Source organism: Alligator mississippiensis, chromosome 14 (assembly GCF_030867095.1).
Source record: "Alligator mississippiensis isolate rAllMis1 chromosome 14, rAllMis1, whole genome shotgun sequence".
In the NCBI taxonomy this organism is placed as follows: Eukaryota; Metazoa; Chordata; order Crocodylia; family Alligatoridae; genus Alligator; species Alligator mississippiensis.
In genome coordinates this window covers 28,403,568-28,424,417 of record NC_081837.1, presented here as the reverse complement: position 1 = coordinate 28,424,417, position 20,850 = coordinate 28,403,568, and the positions used below count along the sequence as shown (strand labels likewise).

Genomic DNA, 20,850 nt, shown 5'->3' with positions numbered 1-20,850 from the left:
CTCGCAGTGTGTCCTCATGCACGCAAACTCTCCCAGGTACACACACACACACACACTGCCACATACACTCCTCACACCCTCTCCACCCATCTCCTTTCATGCTGGGAATCCCTTTTCCTGGGTAGCATGCTTCTGCTGGCCTCCTGCCCCTATAGAGTCCTACCGAGGATGTTGAACATGCAGAGTGGACAGGTGTGGTGCTGCTGCAGCCAGGGGTCGACACACTCTCGGTGGAACTCATGGGAACAGGAAATGATGCGCAGCTCCTAGAGAGAGGTTAGGGAGTGAACTAGGCAAGTTCTGGGCCTAGACATGGGTTGAAAGATGTGTCTTTCTGTTCCTGGGATCAGTCCCAGCCTTGCACCCAGGGTACTTCCCAAGTTATTGAGCAATAGCACTATAGTGTTTCTGGTACTGTGTTAAACCATAAACTGGCTTTCCCCTCACAGGAGCCCATGTCACCAGCCCTCTGGCCCACTCTCTGAGGGATGCAGGTTCCTTTGCAGTGCCCCACCTCTGGGGTTCCAACTGGGAAGCACATTCTGTGGGTCTCTAGAGGGATGCTTGCAGCAGCTTCCACTTTTAGGAGCCCCCTGGAGAGCCTCTGCTGGCTCAGCACCACAAACTATGAGAGCTTTACAGGGGAAACCAACTCATTCCATTGCACCTGCAAACTGTGGCCTATGCTGGCTGCCAGTAAGAGACCTGGTGCCACCTGGCAGAGCAAGACACAGCTCTGGAGCAACAGAGCCACACTCTGGGCTAGCTTCCCACCACAGTCACAATGGCAGTCTGCTTCTTCATCTTAATCTGAAGATGGCAGAGGGTGGAGCTATACATGCATTAATGTGCCCTTTCCAATGTGCATTAAATGTAGTACCTCTAAGGCAAGGTACTAAATTAACAAGCATTAGGCTGCGCTAATGCACAGTAGTGCATTTGCATACTTTTTTACTGATGCTTAATGCGCAATAGATTATTTTACTGCACATTAGCATAATATCACAGCTTTTTATGTGATGCTTCAATGTGCAGTGGCCACATCTACACGAAATGCTGACTGCAAGTTGTTACTGCGCATTCATTTAGTACTTGCATCTCATGTAGATGCAGCCAGTAAAATAGTTTACCGTACATTAAAGCGTATGTGTAGGTGTTCCCAAAGGGGCCAGATTTGGTCCTGAGAAGCAGGGCTGAACTTGATTCAGGGATCCTGGGGAGATGCACTCTTGGATGTCCCATATGGTTCCTAGATGCTCAAACAGCCAAAGAACTGACAGCTTTGCAGGGCTCCTTTCTTTTGAAAGTTGTGCAATAGCTGGGCTGGCTACAAGGAACAGGTCCAAGGGATCCTTTGCCCCCTGGAGCACATACCCCTTTTGCTAGTGCCAGAGGGGACTGTGCAGCTGAGCAGGCTCCTTCAAACAGCCACACGTGCCCAGACAGTGTAGAACCATGACTGGCCAAGCCAGTGTGTTCTCACAGCTGCTCCAGCAGGTCGTGGGGTGAGTTCTGATCTTACCTGACCCTCACTGAACTCCTCCAGACAGATAGCACACACTGGGGCTGAGCTGCAGCTGCTTGCCGAATCCCACAGAGGGGCCCGTCGGCACCGGACTGGATATGTACGCGTGGCTAGCTGGCTGATCGCCTGCATGGTCTGCTGCTGCAAGGAATCCTGGAAGGAAGGAAGAGAGACTGAAACTGAACAAATGGCAAGAGTGAGCAGATGCTGGATGTGTCCTATTGTGCCATGTAACCCATTAGTCTTCAGACTGGACCCATGAGACTTCAACCTCCAAAATGTAAGCAATGCACCTGGCAGTAACAGGAATGAAAGACAACCAGAGGCATCATGGTCTAACTGCCAAAGCAGAGCATCACTGGCCTTCAGATTTGGCATCTAGTCCTGATTCTATGTGTGATCCAGGGCTAATCCTCCAAAAGTGTCTGCTAATTTGAGGTGCAGTACTGGTGTCTTTGTTTGGGTACCCAGAATAAGAAACTGAAAACTCAAGTTTTCACCTCTCTTGGACTCAGTTGCATAACTAAGACAGAGGTTCATATCACATGTTACACTTATGAGGTATTAACTGCACTTGAAAAGTGAGCATCTGTGTTCAAATGGTAAAACAGATGCTAAGTGTGATCATATCATAGAAAAATTAGGACTTTTCACACGTGGCATATAGCCAGATACTATTCAGCTATTGATAGCCCGCGCCACAGAGATAATACGAGCACAGCTTCCTCATTTTTAGTCCCAGCCCTGCCACTGCACCACAACCAGTTCAAGACTCCAGTGCTGTGCCAGGGCTGGGACCAACAATCAGTTAACTGCACATAATGGTGTTAGACATCGTAGTAAACATTACTGTGTGGCTGCTCAGAACAGGGTCTAACTTTTAATATGTCACAGGAATGCTTAGTATGATCTAAAGAAAACACTTACTAAGAGTCCCATGTGACAAGGTCCAGAGGGCCTTGAAACCTGCAGGTGAGCACACTGTATAGTAAGCCACATTCCAGTAATTAGAAAGGGCAATTGAAACAACAGAATACAAGTAAGGCCTGCACCAACACTAGGTATGACTGATCACCAGCTTGCTTCTAGGTGTATTTTTTTTAGAAAACTGGAGAAGCATAGGAATTTCATCATCTAAAACTGTCATGATCTCCTGTGTGGGTCATCAGGAGGATTTAAAAACCAGACTTCCCAGTTCAAAGCATCAAATAGCCAGCACCACCCTTTACACTTGAGTTAAAGAAGTCACTCTGTTAGCTGAAAGCAGCAGTGGTTGCATCTACATGAGACACTGACTGTTTAAACAACTACTAAATGACTGCACAGTAACTCAAGTTACTGTGCAGTAGTGCCAATGAACAGCTTTTTTTAGCGCCAACAAACAGCGTTTTCATGACGCTGACTGCGCAGTAGCCCCAAGATTACTGAATGGTAGTGTCACGTCATGGGTTATGCCACACGACACTATTGCGTAGTCAGCGTCTCATGTAGATGCAGTCAGTGAGTTGTTACTGCACACACTGGGTACAGCACGCTTACTTAGGCTGTGGGTGCATCCGCTTTTCCTAGATAACAGTCATATACTAGGGAGCAGGACTCCTGATTTCTTTTGTTGGTTGTTAGAACAGAATGATATCTCAAACTGCTTGGTGAAGACCTGGGAGTGCAAATCCTGCTTTACAGATATGCCAGCCTAGGACCTGTCCCTTGAAAGGCACTTAGGCAAAGAGGATGATCTTGCAATCTACCCCCAGGTCTGTAAGCATCTCATCAGCAAACTTGATTATAAACATGGGGGGAAGATATTACCTGCTGCAAGAGCAAGGCTATGGAAGTGATGATAATGAAGGGGAAAGTCTTACTGACCATGTGTAAATGGGGACTTTAACAGGGTTATAATGGAGCCAAATGATTTCACCCTGGACAACAGCATTGGGACCATCTCCCTGCTAAATTTCAGGTTTATGATGAAAACCAGAGATGCTCTTGAACTGGTCAAAGAAACAATAGTGAAATAGTATTCTTAGAAACAGCTGTACCAGTTTATCTTAACTCACAAGAAACCCAACCTGCTGAGCCCATGCTGGGGCATTTCTGTCTGAAAGTTACAATTTTCCAAATTTTAAGCCACTGGAAACACAGTGCTTAGTGACTTCAACTATAGACACAGCTAGTTCTCCCCCTTCAGTAATGCTACAATAATCCCAAATATTTGGGCCTTAGCTAAGAAATTTTTTTCTTTACTGTTAGAATAGTGAGGCAGAATAGACTGTCTAGGGAAGCTGCAGACTTTCCATCCCTGGAGGTGTTCAAAAAGAGGTTGGACAGCCACTGGTAACTATGGCATAACTATGTCTCTGTTCTAGTGTGAGTATTTCCCATGCTTCTGGGTTTTGCTGGTTGCCCCATCCCTGCCCTTTCTGCTACATGTGTTAGGGTGTTTTTCCTCAGAGGCATTGGGTGTTGGCTTCAGCCAAGGCTGGGGATTCTGGGTGAGGTATGTCAGTGCTCCTGCTGGGACTTAAAGCCCGAGGTTCCCGGCTAGAGGGCCTTGTCTCTCTGCTCAGGGTCAGACCAACTGCCATATTTGGGGTCAGGAAGGAGTTTTATCCTATGGTCAGACTGGTATGGACTGTAGGGTTTTTTGCCTTCCTCTGCAGTGTGGGATGTGGCCTTCTACCTGGGTCCTCTCAAATGTATATTAACAACCTTTTATAGAAACAAGACATTGGCTGCTGTGGTTCCCCTGCTTTACCTGTGGCAGGTTATGGTTGTTGTGTCATATACGTTAAATTGTGTTAGGGTTGACGGTAGTTTTACAGAGTTTAGATTATGAAGTTGTATAGGATAGTTTGGATAGGGATGATCCTGCCTCAGGCAGGGGGTTGGACTAGATGACCTATGGAGGTCCCTTCCAGCCCTATTTTTCTGATTTTCTAGGAACTTTTTCATAGGTACTGACCTCCCAGCATGCTTGTTTATATTTATTTCCATAGGAGACAGGCAATCACATCATTTTGTTGGGTCAGGAAAAACTGGTTCTGTTAAACCTATAGAAGTGTTTGTTTTTAGGGTCAAGGGTGCACAAGGTTCATTGTTTTTCTTGGTCTGCTTGATTTTGGGGGTGGGATTTAGGTATTTTCATAGGGTTAACGATCATGGCCAAGATTTTCAAAGGAGATTAGTGATGCTGGATGCACAGCTCAAGACATTTACAAAAAGGGCTTGGCTCCAGAGGTGTCTGTTCAGCATTTTTTAGAATTCAGGCCCTTTTTGGACATCCCAAGTTGGGCATCCCCAGTTGTTGTCTCTTCTGGGCCTCTTTATCACTAAGGTTATCACAAATGGGCTGTCAAGTGATGACCCTGTCATTCTGTAGAAAAGGAAAAAACAATGTTTCTAAATTTTGGAATACTTCTGACTTTGAAAGGCCTTTATATGTAATTGGCTTTCATCAAAAAACTCTGAAGCATGTTAATCTCCAATCCCGGCATAAACCAATGGATTCACTGACAGGGCATTGGTTAATATTTGTGAGATGGGCAAAGCAGGGGACTTTGCCAACATGGCACTTGTGTGCATTGGCAACTGCCTTGAGGTGCTGTGTTGGGATCTGTGAGAAGGTGCCACAAGGCACAGGTACAGCAAAGTCTGGGGCACTGACCACTCCTCAAATCCCAGGACTGGATTGCTCATGCTACAGGAACCAAAGCTGCTCAGCTTACACTGCTGCACTGCTTGGTTCAAGGTACCTGCCCTGTATATGCAGGTCTGCTGTTTCTCAATGACATACCTACTTCCAATCTCCCTCTACCTTCGCTTAGGCTTTGTGTGGGCAACAGGCCTTTGCTTGTGGAGTGACATGAATCTGAGCTGTCTCCACATGTTTTGATTCCCCAAGACGATTCTTACCTGAGTCCTGTTGAAATGACACTTGGTGCGAATGACAAAAATCAAAACGATGACAATGACAGTGCTCACCACGGTGAGGAGGATCCACACATCATAGTCCGGCTGTTAGAGAAAGGTAGAAAAATCAGTAACCCTGGGTCAGCACCTGATGGGAATGATATTGAGCCAGGGTGTTCCTGACCTCCTCTTAACTGTTATGCTCCATACATAGGAGGAGACTTTGGCCAGCACAACTCTTATGGTCACATACAGTCTGAGACACACAGCTGGGGAAGAAAGTCTCTATCTGGCTCTCACAGAGGACCAGAGCTTCCATCTCAAGGAAGTAAAGCTCAGCATGACACTCCCAGTGCTGGGCAATTGCCCTCTTAAGGATGCCATGGTCGGCACAGGGTGAAGAGGAGAAGGTAGATGTGATGCATCACTCACCCAAGCTGGTGGCTCCTTGACCTCTATCTTCACATGGGCCTCTCTGTTCTTGTTCACAACGCCCATCAGTAGTTCAGCGTCATGACCCCAGATCAGAACCACAGGCTGACTGAGGCCCCTGGGCTTCCTCAGCTGCAAAGAAACAAGCATGGTGGTGAGATGCCCAGAGTAGGCCCTGAGATATGAAAGCACATGGAGATTTATCATCCTCCATGGAGGCCTAGCAATTTGGACAGTGACCCAGTAGGTCACAGGACTGATGCCAGTGATGAGCACCACTGTCTCTGTAATTCTGATGTGCCATGGGGCTGCCCCGAACAGCACTGTCATCCCTAACACCAGTACTTAGCTGCTACCCAGAACTCCACCTGTCTGTTAAGTGTCCTTATCCTTCAGGCTTTGTGTCAGGTGGAAGTTGCTCATTTGTTCTTCAACGCCCCCACACATGTTCAGTGCTCACCTTTTATATTCACATGGCTCCCTTGCAGGGATAACTACTCCTTCATGTCCCTGTCTCTCACATCTTGCTCCTTCATCCAGTGTGTGCTCCCTCTCTTACACACTCTCTCTTTCAAACCCTCCTCCAAACCCTTAGGCCTACCCTCAGAGAATAATAATACCTAATGGTTTTTGCTATAAAAATAATCACAAAACTCCCAAGATGCCTGCTGAGATCACTGTAGGCACATCTATACCACCCTAAACATGCTAGAGGGCCCACCATGCCTGCTCTACCCACTGATGCCAAAAAATGCCATACTACTATTTGGAGGGTACCCAGAGCATGCTTTATGCTGTTCTCAGGCTTTGGTGCATTTACTGGCACATGCTCAGACCAGAGCCCCTCCAACAGTAGTTTTGTTGCCATTTTTCTCCTGCACAGCAGGAGTGGAGGGAGGTGCGTGGTGGGAGATGGGGCAGGCATGCCCTGTGTATGTTACTATGTCCTAAGCCATGTAGCTGTCAGCCCTTTGCCATTGGGACTTTGTCCTTGTACTGTTACTTGCTTGTAAAGTGCCCTGTTCAGTGTTAGCACTGCATAATGAATACATTAATTAATAATTTAACTGCCTTCCCCCATAAAACTGTCTAAATCTAGAGGGTAATCTTTTGACCCCTGGAGCCATCTATTCACTCAACAACAGCAACTAGTCTACCAGGTCTACAACTGGCTTTGTTCTATCCCCATTATTCTGCCCCAGAGCTCAAGGTGCTAAGAGTAGGCAATGGATAACGAAAGCACAGCTGATCACAGCCAAGAACAGAATTGTGGAGCCCTGAGCTCTCTTTCACCCAGCCAGGAACTGGAAGCGCACCTGGATTTATTCTGAAGTGCAGCAGTCCTTCCTGAGACCACCCTGTCCTGCATCCTTCTACCCTGCTTGCCCCCTCCACCTCTCTATATGGAACAAACTGCTCTATGTGCTTCCTTACCAACCACTTGCCTCCTCTAATTACCGCATGTTCCTCCTCATCCCATGCTTCTCACTGCAGTCCAGATGTTTCCCCATTTGTCTCTAAGGACCAGATGTTCCTTTTCACCTTAGTATAAAGTCATGCTGTCAGTTCTGCACAAGTTTTGATGATCTCTGTGATTCCTCTCAGGTCTGAAAACTGAAAAATGCACCTGTCTTTGCAGGGCTGCAAAGGGGGATCTTCAGCAGAAGCTAGTCTGGGTGCAAAATGTAGATATTATGTGCATAATTGCCACTTCACACATGCAGTGAGATCTGCCCACCCCCAGGGGTAAGTCCGTGTGAGAACTGGGTTCTCACTCTGTGTTGCTACATGGAGTAAAGGAACGTTGGAGCCAGCCTGTATCAGGCTGCCTCCAGGCCCCTGTGTCTGTATCAGGCTGCCTCCAGGCCTGCTGCTGCTGCTGGCTGGTGTGAAGAATGGGGAGTGTGGTGCTAAGCTGCATGTGTATTAGGACAGGACAAGAGCACTGGAGTTGAAGTGATGCCATCTGTGGTGTCTGTACCTGATCAGCAGCAGTTTTATCATCCGTGATGTCAAAGAGGATGGCACGAGCTCCCCGTTCCCCTGCCAGCTTTGCCTGTCCAAAAAAAACAGACCAGAAACTTGAGTGAATGCTTCATAATGCACACAGTGGCCTACAGGGCTCTGCGTGCTAGCAGGCAAAGGCAGATCCAGGCTCTGGGCACTGAAAGCAGCCCAGCCCAGCCCAGCTGGAAATATTTAAACAGCCACACAGAGAACAACTGAAGTAGCTTCCTTGGGGAGACTGTTCCCTGGAGACTTCATATCAAAAGTAGGCATCTGCAAAAGCTCTGCTACACCTCTGCCACAAGTGCCAGGCTCGATGCAGGGCTGTAACATTTTCTATCTGTGGTGTCAAACTCAAAGGAGCTGGTGGGAAGGATCTGGACCATGGCAGTTCTTGCCATGGTTGCCAAAACTGCTGTCTCAGTACACCTGGCCCATGGGGGTTAACCCCACCCCTACTTGCTGACCCACTGTGGATCTGAATGCTGAATGGTAATGAGAAACCAGAAATTTATGGTGGGTGAGGGCTGTGGTGGTTTTAAGCCCCTGGCTGCTAGCTGTGCCAGTACAGCGGCTTTAGGAGCCACAGAAAGGACCACTGTGAGCTGGACCTGGAGGTGAATTGTCTGGCGAAGTGAAGCTCTGTGGCTGGATGACCCAATTCTGTGGGCTGGATCCAGCCTGAAAACCATGCTTGACGCTGCTATTTTAGAAGATTTTTCTAGATCTTACCATATGAGCCCTAGGACATGAGAGCCCACATATTAAACTCAGGATGTTACCTACATCCAGCACCTGCTGTTTCCTAGGTTTCTGTGCCCACTCATAATTTTGTTTCAATGTATACAAATAGCCTTGCATCTTAAATACATGCTGGGCTATTCACTTCCCATTACATACAGACAAACACAAACACCTATGAATGCTCACAGTTACCAGAGGCATGTACAATACCCATGTGCAATACCCATGTGCCATGCATAAAGAAACACCCTCTTCCTGCACATACATGCTCAGACAGAGCCAACCCTGATTACTCACACATATCCACACATGCACACATATAAAACATCCCCTTACAGACTTCTGGACATAAACATATACAGGAATACTCATGCATCTGCACATGCATGTGCCAATGTTTGCACAAACCCACATCTGCAAACAAACCCACCCACCCTACTATGTTCCTTTTTCTGCATGCTAAGGCATATCATGGATGCACCTAGAATTGTCTTTCTTTAAGTGGCCTGTAGCCATGCACCCCAGCACTGAGCTGGGGTTTTGTCTTGAGAGCTCCCATGATGCAGAGAGAGTGACATAGTTTGAATTCAATTGCTCCACCCTCCCTAAAGAAAACTCATTTATCATGTAAAACCCAAGGGAAATTTGACTGTACACAGGGCCATGGTAAATAAAAAAGGTCAGTGGGGCAGGTTGTGGCTTCCAAAGAGACAAGACACAGCCCAGAAAGAAGGACGGTCTAGGAGTTAGAGGCCTAGTTTAGCCAATAGGAGATAAGTGTTCAGGTTTCTGCTCTGCCACCGACTTTTTTTGGCCTTGGGAAAGTCTCTTATCCTCTCAGGCCATTCAGAGCTTGAAATCGTGTCCAAATTCAATGCCCATCAAATCACAAACAGGCCAAAAGGCCAGATTACTGGGGCTGCAAGGACAGTTTATTTGGCATTCCTCAACCCGTGTCAGCAAGGGCTCCAAGAATAAAAAGGTTCCCTTCTAGGCCTGGAAGGCAATGCAGGGGGTTACCCTGAGCGGGACTGGACCAGAGCACACACCAGTTACTGGTTGGGGGCACTGTGGTGCAGGAGACTGGTTGGTTGTGGGGCAGGGCTGCAGCGGAGGCTGCTGGCTTGCATAACATGTGCACCTGGTCCTGGTCAGGTGGCCAGTTCTGCTGAGTTGCTCTCTGCCCCAGGCTGCCTTGGCCTGTACTCCCTTGGGCAGGAGGCAAGGCCCTGCAGGCAGACATCAGTTTTGTTCTCCTCATGTCGTTTCTGCCACATCTGGCTCTGATCCTTCCTCTGCTCTGACAGGGAGCTCAAGGTCTGTGTCTCAGTGTACCAGGCCCAGCCCAAATAGGGTAACTGGTCCTCCCACCTTTCTGAACAGCCCTGCTGCTCTAAGGTTGGGGGGGAACTATTTCCCCTGGGCTCTTAAGGCTGCTTTGGCTTCCATTTTGCCCAGTGCACGGTTGTGGAGGGAACTGTAATTCACCTTGGTAGCATGTGGCAAGATCTCATGCCCTTCACCCTCCCCAAGTAACTTCCTCACCAGGGCCTGCCCCAGTGTCCCTATAGACATAGGGAATTTATGTGTTTGTCACGTGCCACGAATGGAAAAACCCCACCGTGCAAGCTGTCCCTCAGCCTTGCCAGAAATGTGTAATCTCTCCCCCTCCTCCCCACCCCCTGGTCTACCTTAAACAGTCTCCTCCCCTCCCTGCCATCCTCCCTCTGCTGTTCACCTGTCTGCCACCCATGCAGCTGATTGGCTCTGGCTCCTGGCCAGGACCCTGCCCTAGATTTCTCCTGGCTGTATTTCAAAGCACAGTAGGAGAGTTTTGGCTTCTTGCAAAGCCAGAGGCTGTGCCTGCAACAAGCTTGAAGCAGTGTGGCTCTGAGCCTTGGCGAAAACCAAGAGCCATTCCAGACAAATGCTCTACCAATCAATCACGAGTTAGGGAAGAAGGGCCTGGCTCTGCCTCACCCCACAGAACGGGGGCACATGAATCAGACACCCCCTTCGGGGGCAGGGAGAACTCGCACAGCGGGAGGGCGGAGGCAGGTCATACACACATGTATGCGTGCACCCCCCAACAAACAAATCCTGGTGGGTGGTCCAACGGCACAATTCAGTAGGACTTAATTGGCAGGACAAGGTGCTGCCAGAGTATGACACAGACAGACCTCTCCGGTCTGTGCCCATTGTGGGTGGCATCCATGCAGGACCAAGGCCCCCATGCTTGGAATGTGATTTCCTGCCTCCGTCATAGCAAGCGTGCAGATTCCTCCACACTGTGATGCTGTATCAGTCGCCTCTCCTCCTCCTAGGCTTAGCCAAACCCACCAGCACATTCTCAGACATGACTTGTCTGTGCTACAGGCAAAATCATCTCTCTTCCTTTGAGCTGCTCAGAATGTATGTGTTAGTGTTTCTTATGTGATATCTGGGGAGGCAGAGGTGCCCTGGTCTTCCTAGCTCACCTGCCCCTTTTCAGACCATCTCTTTCTGCCCCTCTGTTCCCCAGGAGTTCTCCAGAAACACTCCTTCAAGCCCCTTCTGAGAGCTGTCCTCCAAGGCACTTGCCAATGGCCGAGTTGCTCAGTGCTGAGCCCACTGCCTGGCATGTGGCCAGTACTGGTTTGGTTCCTAGTGCTCCACAGTGTCTGAGTCCCTCTATAGCCTCTTGTCTCAAGTTCTGACTGCAAGCTCTGTGGGACAAGGACTAGCTACTTGTTCTGCATTTGCACAGCACCTCTACCATCAGAGACCTGCCTGCTTTGTGTCATGGAACAAGAATGAGAGAGACAGAAAGGCAGACACACAGCACTGACTCAAACTCAAACTCTCCTACTTAACTGGCAGCAAAACCCAGGGCTCAAACTCTGCTTTCAGCCTCAACTTTTGTATCTTTATTATTTTTACTAGCAAACTGCCCGTCATGAATGACCATCCTGTGCCACACCACCATTGCCTCCCAGGAGCAGGGGTGGGGGGGAAGTTTGCATGTGGCAGCCGCCGCTACCACCGACTGCACTGTGCTACCGTTGCTTTGCAACTGGCCCCATGCCACCGTCCCCGGTCTGGGTATGGCCTTGCGCCAGCCTCCCTCTCCCAGTGCTCCGTCCCCACCAATATTCTTGCTAAATTGGCTGTCAAGAGTGAGTGGGAAAGCAGGAGGGGATGAAGTGCCCCCACCCACCACCCCACACTGCTGCTGCTTCCCACGAGCGGGGGGGGAGAAGTCTGCACGCTTGCCACTGCCACCACCCGCTGCCCCATGCTGCCACTGCTCCACATACAACCACGTGCCACCTCCCCCTTCCATGTCTGGCTCTGTGCCACTCCCCCTACCTGGGAGGCCGTGGTGGTGCGGGGTGGTGGCGCTCTGTCCCTGCCCGTCACTTGCGACAGGGATTCTTGACACAGCACTGGCTGGAGAAACGCCCTACCAGGAGCCACACCCCACGACAGCAGTATGGACAGACAGACACACAGACAGATGGACTAAGCCCTTTATATAGAGAGATTTTTATTCACTATGTGCATTACCACAGCTCTCCAATCCCCATGCCTGCACCAGGGCCCCCCCACAGGTTACCTGCAAACACAGAACCAAACAAATGTATCCTGCCCCTGAGAGATCAAACTGAAGTATAAGACAAAAGACAGCAGAAGGATACAGACAGAAAGGGAAGCACAGAGGAATATGGGACAGTTTTGGATATCAGGACAGGTAGAGGTCTCAACATATCATTGGCCTAACCATCATCAAGAGTTTTGTTGGCACTGCAGCAAAGGAGAGATTTGAAGGAGGGCAGCAAAGAGGCTTTAGGGAGGTTTACGGGGAGCTTCTCCCCAGCACAAGGAACTACAAAGAAGTAGGTGCTCAAAGGTGCTCATCTGACAATATAATAAGTGGGCCCAACAGGGCTGGAATCCTGGGCTGCTGTTTGATGTGACAGAGACGGGAGAGTCAGTAGAGCAAGTTCATCAAAACAATAGACCGCATGATCTGTAGCTGCCATGTGAATGGGTATGAGCAAGGTGAAAGCGCACTCAAAGCCAAAAGAAAGGATGACACAAGGGGATGAAGCCTGGTAGGTGTGGAGGGATAGGAAGGGCTGCGTCTTCAGGATGTTACACAGAATCTGCAAAATCTGGATATAGCCTGGATGTGTGGGGTCTGAGTCAAAGAAGACACCCAGATTCAAGGCCTAACCAACAGGTGGGATGGTGGTGCTATCTCTAGTAACTGAGACAAGATAGAACAGAGGGCTCGGTGAGATCAGGATCTCAGCACTCTAATTCTGCACCCACCTTGGTCTCCCCGTCCCTGTGGTGAGGAATCTATTATCAGGGAAGTTCTGAGCAGGAGTCTGTACCCGCTCACCTTGGCAGTGATTTGTATTGGCTACTCCCTTCCTGGTGTTGCAGGTTTAGCTCTGGAGACTTGAACCCCACTAGGGTTTGGGGGACAGTCCCACTGGCCAGGATATTCAGGTTGTGAACACAAAATGTGATGTTTTTTAGGAGTGAGCAGGGTGCTCATATGGATTTAGATTTGGCTGTCTGATGGGAAAGAAGGGAACATTTGCTTCTCATGCTGACCACATGGTCACCTCTGTTCCCTTTCTTGTTGGAGCTTGGGAATACATGGAAAGTTTCCATGCCCAGTGGCAGGCATGAAGGGTCTGGTGCATTTGTCCCAGTGGCTGGAGGATCATCCAGTGCAGGGATTTTGTTGGTTAAACAGCTTTCCTTCAGCAGTGACCATTCCCATGAAGCCACCTCATGGTTTAGAAAGTTTGGGTTTTGCCCACTGGCAGTGGGATGGGAAGTGCAGCACACTGACTGTCCACCAGCAAAGCCTTTGAGCTGGGCTTGTTCTCAGCACTGGCTGACTTTCAGAATGGGTCACTCAGCCCATTTTGGCTTCAATTTAGTTGTATGGGGATGTTTTAAAATAGCAAGAAGGAATTAAATGGTTTCTGAACTCTCCCACACCAGCCAATTGCAGAGGCTGCTTCCAAACTACTGACTCACCAGCGTGGCCTTAAGGCCTGCAGGAAAGGAAGTAGGCCGGGTACCAAACCCTGATGCTGCAGCCCTTCTCCTTCCCATGCAGGGGATGCTGCAAACAAGGAAGCCAACCAGGATGCTTGTCTGCTCCCACCACTGCCCTCATTCAGCTCCAGGCTTCCTCCCCACAGAAGCTGGCAGAAGGAAGAAAGGCCTGGAGGCCATGGGAAGAGAAGAAGGAAATAAAAAGCCCTGGGGATGTTTATATCATATTGCCCTCATTACACACCATCCTATATACTGTACTGCCCTCACTATATGTAACTCCACATGCTGTCTGTCTTCTCACTATACATAAGCTTATATATTGTTTTGCCTGCAATACATATGACACTATAAGCCTCACAGGTCTCACTGTATATAATTCTCTATACTGTCCTGCACTCACTACAGAAAACCTGATATACTGTATTCCTATCAATGTCTCTATGTACTGTACCATTCACTGTACATAAACCTTCATATCATGTTTTCCCTGCACCGTATAAACACCCTGTAACTTCAGTACATACTGCTGTATATATGGCACTGTCCAGTGGCAACATGTAGGGGATGCATGTGCACCCCCTGAGAGTGGAGGTGCACCCTGACAGGCCGTGCTCCCCATTTAGGCAATAGGCGGGTGGGGTAGGGGGCAGGTGGAAGCCCCAGTGCCCTCCCCGTGAGTGCAGGCCAGGGAGTGGGAGCATCGCGGCTGCTTCCCGTCTGGTGCGATCAGCCATGGGGACGAGAGCGGCCTTGGGGGCACCCCCCGACTATGTGGCATGTGCCACCCCAGACTAAGGTAGCACCAGTCACCCATGGCACTGTCCCTCACAGAGATAGGACCTTTAACATGGATCTGTGCTGAGATCTCAGAGAACTGATTGCTGCAGTTTCCTGCATCCTACAGGCAGATCATTAGCTAGGCCACTAGGAGTCACAAGCCGTATCACCAGGAGAGCCACATCTGCTCATTGTGCACAACCTAGGACAGACATACTGCTGAATGTCTCATTCACAGAAGTGCAAAAGCAGGAGTCAGAGGTTATTGCCTAGTGGTCTTTGACCCCCATGAACTCCTCTTGGCACCATTCCTCTCTCAGCCCTGCCAACCCTGGTGCTCTCTTTTGGCAGGGAAGGAATTAATGGCTACCTCTTGTGGAAGGAAGGAAGGAAGGATGGAAGGAAGGAAGGAAGGAAGGAGAACAAAGTGCAGGGCCAGGATGATCTTACTTATGCAGCATGCTTTGATCTGAGTGTCCTTGGGAGAGCATGTGCAAGCAGGTATCTGCCAGATTTGCTACAGCAGGCTTCACAATTACAGAGCTTGCCTGTAGCTGAGGGCCAGAGGTCAGCACCAAAAGCTTCCCAGCTGTAACATCAAAGGCAGCGCTCCAAAGCCCTAGCTGCCCTGAGGGAAGAGGCATTCCCCAACCCAGAAGAGAACATCATACACTGACTGCAAGCTTAGCTCCCTCCTCATCCTGCCCAGGCAAACAACTCCTGACCTCCGCTTTCTCTTTGCCTCTCCTCTCTCCCTCAACATGGGGGCTCTGAGCCAGTGGCCTAGGGCCCTAGAGGTTGGAGCTAAAAGTAAGGTTAGGAATGAGGATGGTAAATTAGAGGACAGGGGATCGGGGATTAGGGTTGAAGGCTCTGGATGAGTGAGGAGACTGATGCTCAAGGACTTGGTTGAACCAGATTGGGAAGCTGGGTGGTGGAATCAGAAGCTCAGGGATCAAGGGAGCAGAGTCATGTCTGGGATCAAAGGATCCTCTCAGTTTACCAGTCTCTGAAAACAAACAGGACTTTCAGGTAATGAATTCCACACATTAGGAAACAGCTCGTGTGTGCTAAGTGGTGAACAGTTTTACCAGGATTATTAAAGACACAGAAGGTAGAGGGAACAAGCAAGCAGAAACTCTGCTTGAAAAACTGTGCATAACAGGCTGCTTCCAGGATAAAAGTTGCTCTTTTCCAAAGTGCAAACAGGCTGCTTACAAACTCTTGGCTACTGCTTCTCCCTGGAATCCTCACTCTGGCATAATCAGTCCTGTTAGCCCCGGGGCACTGCTGACTTCCCTGGTTGAATGACAAATATTTTTACACATTTTGGGTACAAATACAAATATATCTGAGTGGGAGAAGGCAAGAGACTTTGGTTTTCTGGCAACTGTCCTTGCAATTGAAAGTTCACTCAGTGGCTCAGAAAGCAACCAACCCCAAGAGCTGTAAACATTCATGCAGAATAATAGTTTTGAATAATTCCCTGTAGCATGTGTCTAGCTCTGTAGTGATCTCTACCTGCGCCTCTCAATCCTCTTGGCTAGGTTTTCAGTGTAGGACACCTCAATGAGACCTGCCCAGTTAAATGCACTGAAGAGCAGCAGAAGCAGTCTGGTGGCTGGGAGGTGTGACTCACAGGGCAAGCCTGAAAGGGGTGACTGTGCACAGGCTGGCTAGTTGACAGCTAAGGTGCAGGTTATGATAAGATTCTACAAATGGCTATTCTTATCATCATTTATATAGGGCTGCAATTAGAGATGCAGAACTCTACCACAGGAAACATTAACCGGAAAAGCGAGCGTCCCCTATTCCAACTGCATGAGCTGATAGGATACAAAAGGGCTCTAGCATCCTGTGAGGTGTGGCTTGTATGCACTAAATACCACATGGAGCAAGGGAGTATCCTGAGGTGAGTTGTAGAAGTGGTGTGAGTAGCAGCTTGTTAGATCAAGAGCAGGAGGCTGTTCCAAGCCTAACAAGCAGCACGGAAGAAGGCAAGGAGTCTAGAGTGCAAGAAAGATGAAGGAAATGGGTAGGAAATAAGCTTGGGGGGAGCAGAGAGTATAGAGATGTTCCATGCAGTGGGGCAGGAGTTCATCAGAGCCCTCAAGATTATGGTAGAGGGAGAGCAGAAGTCTGTGCAAGGACTGAGGGAGGCAGGAAGATGTGGTATAAGTGGTGCCTAGTGATGTTATCTTTGCTGGTACAGTGGAAAGGGGAAAGAGACTAAGGCCTCAACTCCTGAAAGCCATTGTGGGTGTGCTGGGGTGGGGTGCATTCCTAAGTATATGTGATATGTGTTAGGTGGGCATTTTCAGGCAGGGCACACTGCAAGTGGAAGGATAGTGTATGTGAGAATCACATTTTGCTGGTGAAGCAGGATCTTGGGAAAAGTCAAGCCTTTCTTGACTTCAGTCCTGGAAGCAAAGCAATGTTTACCAATGCAAGTGAATATATCTGGGGTGCTACAGTTACCCCGGGGCCTGTGAATACTAAAGATGCAAGGGCTGCATTTGCTTCAGTTATGTTGCATAAGACAGACAAAAGATCAGTCAGAGATTTGTGTGGGGCTGCGAAGTCCAACACTGCTGCTCAACCTTTCCCAAACTGACCACCATGCAGTGTAAATATTGTTCATTGCCCAAGGCCCAGCAAATGCCATTGGTGATGTGTATAGTACTCAGCAACAAGTGCTGAACTTAGCTTTCAGAGAAAGCACTTATCTGGCAACCAAGACCACACCATATACCATCTTTATATTCTCTGACTTACAAAGATCACTGAACTGTCCACACAGCACCCTCAATCACAGGGCTGTTACCACCATTGTACAGAAGAGGAACCAAAGCCCACCTGAATGGCATTGAATGGGGACAGACCACAACTGTGAAAACCTGCATCACTTACTAGTGTGCAGCTACCGCTCCCCAGGATAGCTGAAATCAGGCAGTAGCTCTCAGAGGATGCACTGGCTGGGTGTATCATAGCCATCCCAAAAAGAAACAAGCCTGCCTGTAATGCTGTATTTAAAAGCTAGAATCAAAGAAAGATAGGTTTGTAAGAAACCTCAAGAGTTCACCTAGTACATTCTGCTGCTCAGAGCAGGATAATCCCTGTCTAAATCAACAAGACAAATGTTTGTCTATCCTGAAGTTGAAAACTTCCAGTGACAGATTCTGCAGCCTGTCCAGGGAAGCTGTGCCAATGGTTATATGTAAAACAAGAAACTGTATAGACGAGTGGTGCTTAACCTTTTGGTGCTGCAGGCCAAACGAGTGGTACAGGGCTGGATCAAGCCCCACATGCCAGTCTCAGGCCCTGCACTGCCTCCCTTGGTCCCATGCTGCCATGTGGGTTAGGACCCCATGCCTCCTTCAGCCCTGCTTGGAGCCCTGCACTGCCTTTCTGCCTGTCACTGCCAGATTGGGACCTCATACCAACTCCCTGGGGCCTGTACAGCCAAACTGGGGCCCTGCACTATCTTCAGCCAGTCTGTGTGTGCCCAGATCAGGTCTGGTCCATTTCTGTATGCTGACTGAGCATCCCAAAGGGATCCCCACAAGTCCTGTAATTTGGCAGCGGGGGAGCAGCAACTGCTGCCTCCACCCCATGCCACCCAAGTTTGGGACCTGTGGGGACCCCTACAAGCCATATAGAATGGCTCTGCAGGCCAGATCGGGTCCACAGGCTGGGGATGAACACCCCTAATCCAGACCTTAAGTAAATACATATATGTATTTATAGTTTTATGTACATTTATATATGTAGTTTAAACATATTAATACATTTAATGCCTACAATTAACAATAATAAACGTCATACAAAAACCTATGATAAGAATAAATCAAGATTATAAAATGAGGTATTAAAAATAAAACTAAAATCTAAAAACAAGAAAGAGCTAATGTTGGGCTCCTACATTCATATTTAACTCTCCCTTCTTATGTGGCTGCTGTCATTACAGACACAGACTTTGAAGGCCAGAACTGACCATTATGGTTTGTATGGCAGTCTGACTTCTTTTGTATGAAAGAGTTTTACACAGATCCCAATAATTTGTGCTTGGCTAAATCTTCCAGAGAGACATCCAGTCCTGATTTGAAGACATCAAAAGACAAGAGAATTTACCCTTCCCTTCGTAGTTGGTTCCAGTGGCTAATTACCCTTACTGTTCAAAATGCGTGTTTCATTTCTAATTTGAATTTGTCTGACTTCAGGTGCCAGCTGGTTGGTTATTCTAGAGTCTGCCTCTGCTAGATTCAAGTATTATAATACCATCTTTAATTATATGGTCACAGATTATGTTTTCTACTGGACCACACTTTATTCAGGTCACAAGATAAATGTAAATCTTTGCTTTGGCAACTCTGGCTTAGCAGCATAACACCATAACCAGCAGGAGAGCTCAGGAGAGCACAGCGGGAAGTAAAGCCATGGGAGGCACTCAGCTGAGGGATGGAGTGGACTTTCTTAGGCAGGAGCCTGTGATGCTGGGGAAGGATGCTATGAAGGCTATGATGTACAGCTGCGGAGGTCAGATGGCCCCTTCTATAAGAAAAGAGCTGAATCCACAGAAAACAGAGACCATGCCGAGTCCCTCCTGCAGGAACAGAGACTGGCACAGAAACCCTCTAGGGACACAGTGACCCCTCCTGTCTGTCCTGTAGCCTCATAGGCCAGGCCATTCCCCAGGGGGTGCTGCCACATGTACCTTGTTGGCCAGTGATAGGCATGGGTGGAGATCGCGATCTGGTCGTTCCAGCTTGACAATCGTGATGAATCCTGACTCCGTGTGCTCGTCCTCACTGGTGTTACACAAGGACAACGGGTGGAACTGAGGGAACAAAGACAGAAAAAGGTCAGACCACAGGGCTCAGAGGTTCAAGCTCCATGAGAGACTGTTCAGGTTCTTCTTGTAAACATTGCAGCCATCCAGCTAGTGCCAGGACATAGCACTAAATCCCTAGGATGACTATAGGGACCTTGGAGATCCCAAAATGGACATAACTACAGTCCATGAGTGGGCAATCCTGGTGCCAGTGTGACTGGACTGGCCAGACAAAAAACAGACTGATGACTCCCCTTTTCTTCAGTCTAGTACCATTTCCTGGTGGTGATCCTCTTCCAGCCCTGCCTCAATGGCCCAGTGTTGCTTGAGCCCACCTTTGCTGTTTCAGGAAGTATAACTCCTGGGCCAGTTGTACGACCTCCACCCAGTGACTCACAAGCCACGACTGTATTTCCTTAGCTTTAGAGGGCCTGTCCCTTTTTGCACAGCTGAAGACTCAAATCAGCCTCAGTGAGGCAGACTGCCTCCTTAAGGGCTATAACCTGGTATCTACAGACCTACTTCCAGGTCCCCACAGCCAGTATTTGTCTAAACTGTACCACTGTTACCAATTCCATTATTTTCCTGGACAACCTGGATTCTGGTTTCAGCCACCAGGTGCATAAATCTTTTAAGGCACTGTGCCTCTGCTTGGGGTTGAGAGTGTGGGTGAAATGGCTTTGTCCAGAACTGACATCTATATGCCTCCTCTGTGACCTAAAATGGCAGGCTTTAAGGTGTCATAACTGCATGCAGCCTCAGTCACCAGGCGCATAGGCTGCTTGAGCTTCCCTGGTTAGGTAGGGCACTAGCTGGGTAGCCCACTGATCCCAGGGCCATTAATATGTCCTGGCTACCCACTTGAGCATCTCTAAAAATGCTTTGGGCTTGTCATCAGGCCCCATTTTTTAAAGCATTCCAGCCCCCTCTGACTGGGTTAGGGGAGGCCCCCCCCCCATGCTGGACTTCACCTGTTCCAGCATCCAAAACATGAAGTATTATGGCTCCTCTGCCCTTTTTCCTGAAACTGCTGCTGTTGAATCTGGAGCTGCTGAAACACTTGCTGCTCTGTTGGAAGGCTTATTGTTGTTTCTGCTGCAGCTCCTCCATCCACTTCAATGTGCTTCCAGGGGCCATTCTAATGGCAGACAGCTAAGGCTGCCCACATCCTCTTGCTCATGCAAGTGGGTTAGTGAGTCTGCAACCTCCAAGTGTGTCTTTGCCCAGAGAGAGATCTTAAATTGATCCTTTGAACATAAACACAGCCCTTGCTCCCACACACAAATAAGCAAACTGACATTTGGAGCCATTCTTTGAGCTCCAGGAGAGGCCCTTTTGCTCTAGCCCCTTCCTGGTGGCAATCTCTGGGTTCCAGTGCACCGCCTGCTTGTAGACCACTTCTTCCCCCTTCCTCTCTTTCCCTGCTCTCTCTCTGGGATTTTTAACTGCCAGTAAGTAGTCCCTGGCTGCATCTACACTAGACAGTGACTGCACAGTTGGTACCCCACAGTCATTTAGTGCTTGTATGCACAAGTACTAAATGACTGCACAGTAACCAAAT

At 48.7% G+C, this 20,850-nt stretch overlaps 1 protein-coding gene across 1 annotated transcript in view; it reads right to left on the bottom strand.

Annotated features, from left to right (window-relative positions):
* The window catches only part of RNF43 (ring finger protein 43), a 75,626-nt gene that overhangs the window by 15,329 nt on the left and 39,447 nt on the right, over positions 1 to 20,850 (bottom strand). The window contains exons 2-7 of the mRNA XM_006267924.4: positions 19,173 to 19,295; positions 7,848 to 7,922; positions 5,867 to 5,998; positions 5,438 to 5,539; positions 1,523 to 1,678; positions 164 to 266 (exon numbers count right to left, since the gene is read on the bottom strand). Coding sequence (XP_006267986.3) covers positions 164 to 266; positions 1,523 to 1,678; positions 5,438 to 5,539; positions 5,867 to 5,998; positions 7,848 to 7,922; positions 19,173 to 19,295 — 691 coding nt within the window. The remainder of the gene's footprint in view (positions 1 to 163; positions 267 to 1,522; positions 1,679 to 5,437; positions 5,540 to 5,866; positions 5,999 to 7,847; positions 7,923 to 19,172; positions 19,296 to 20,850) is intronic.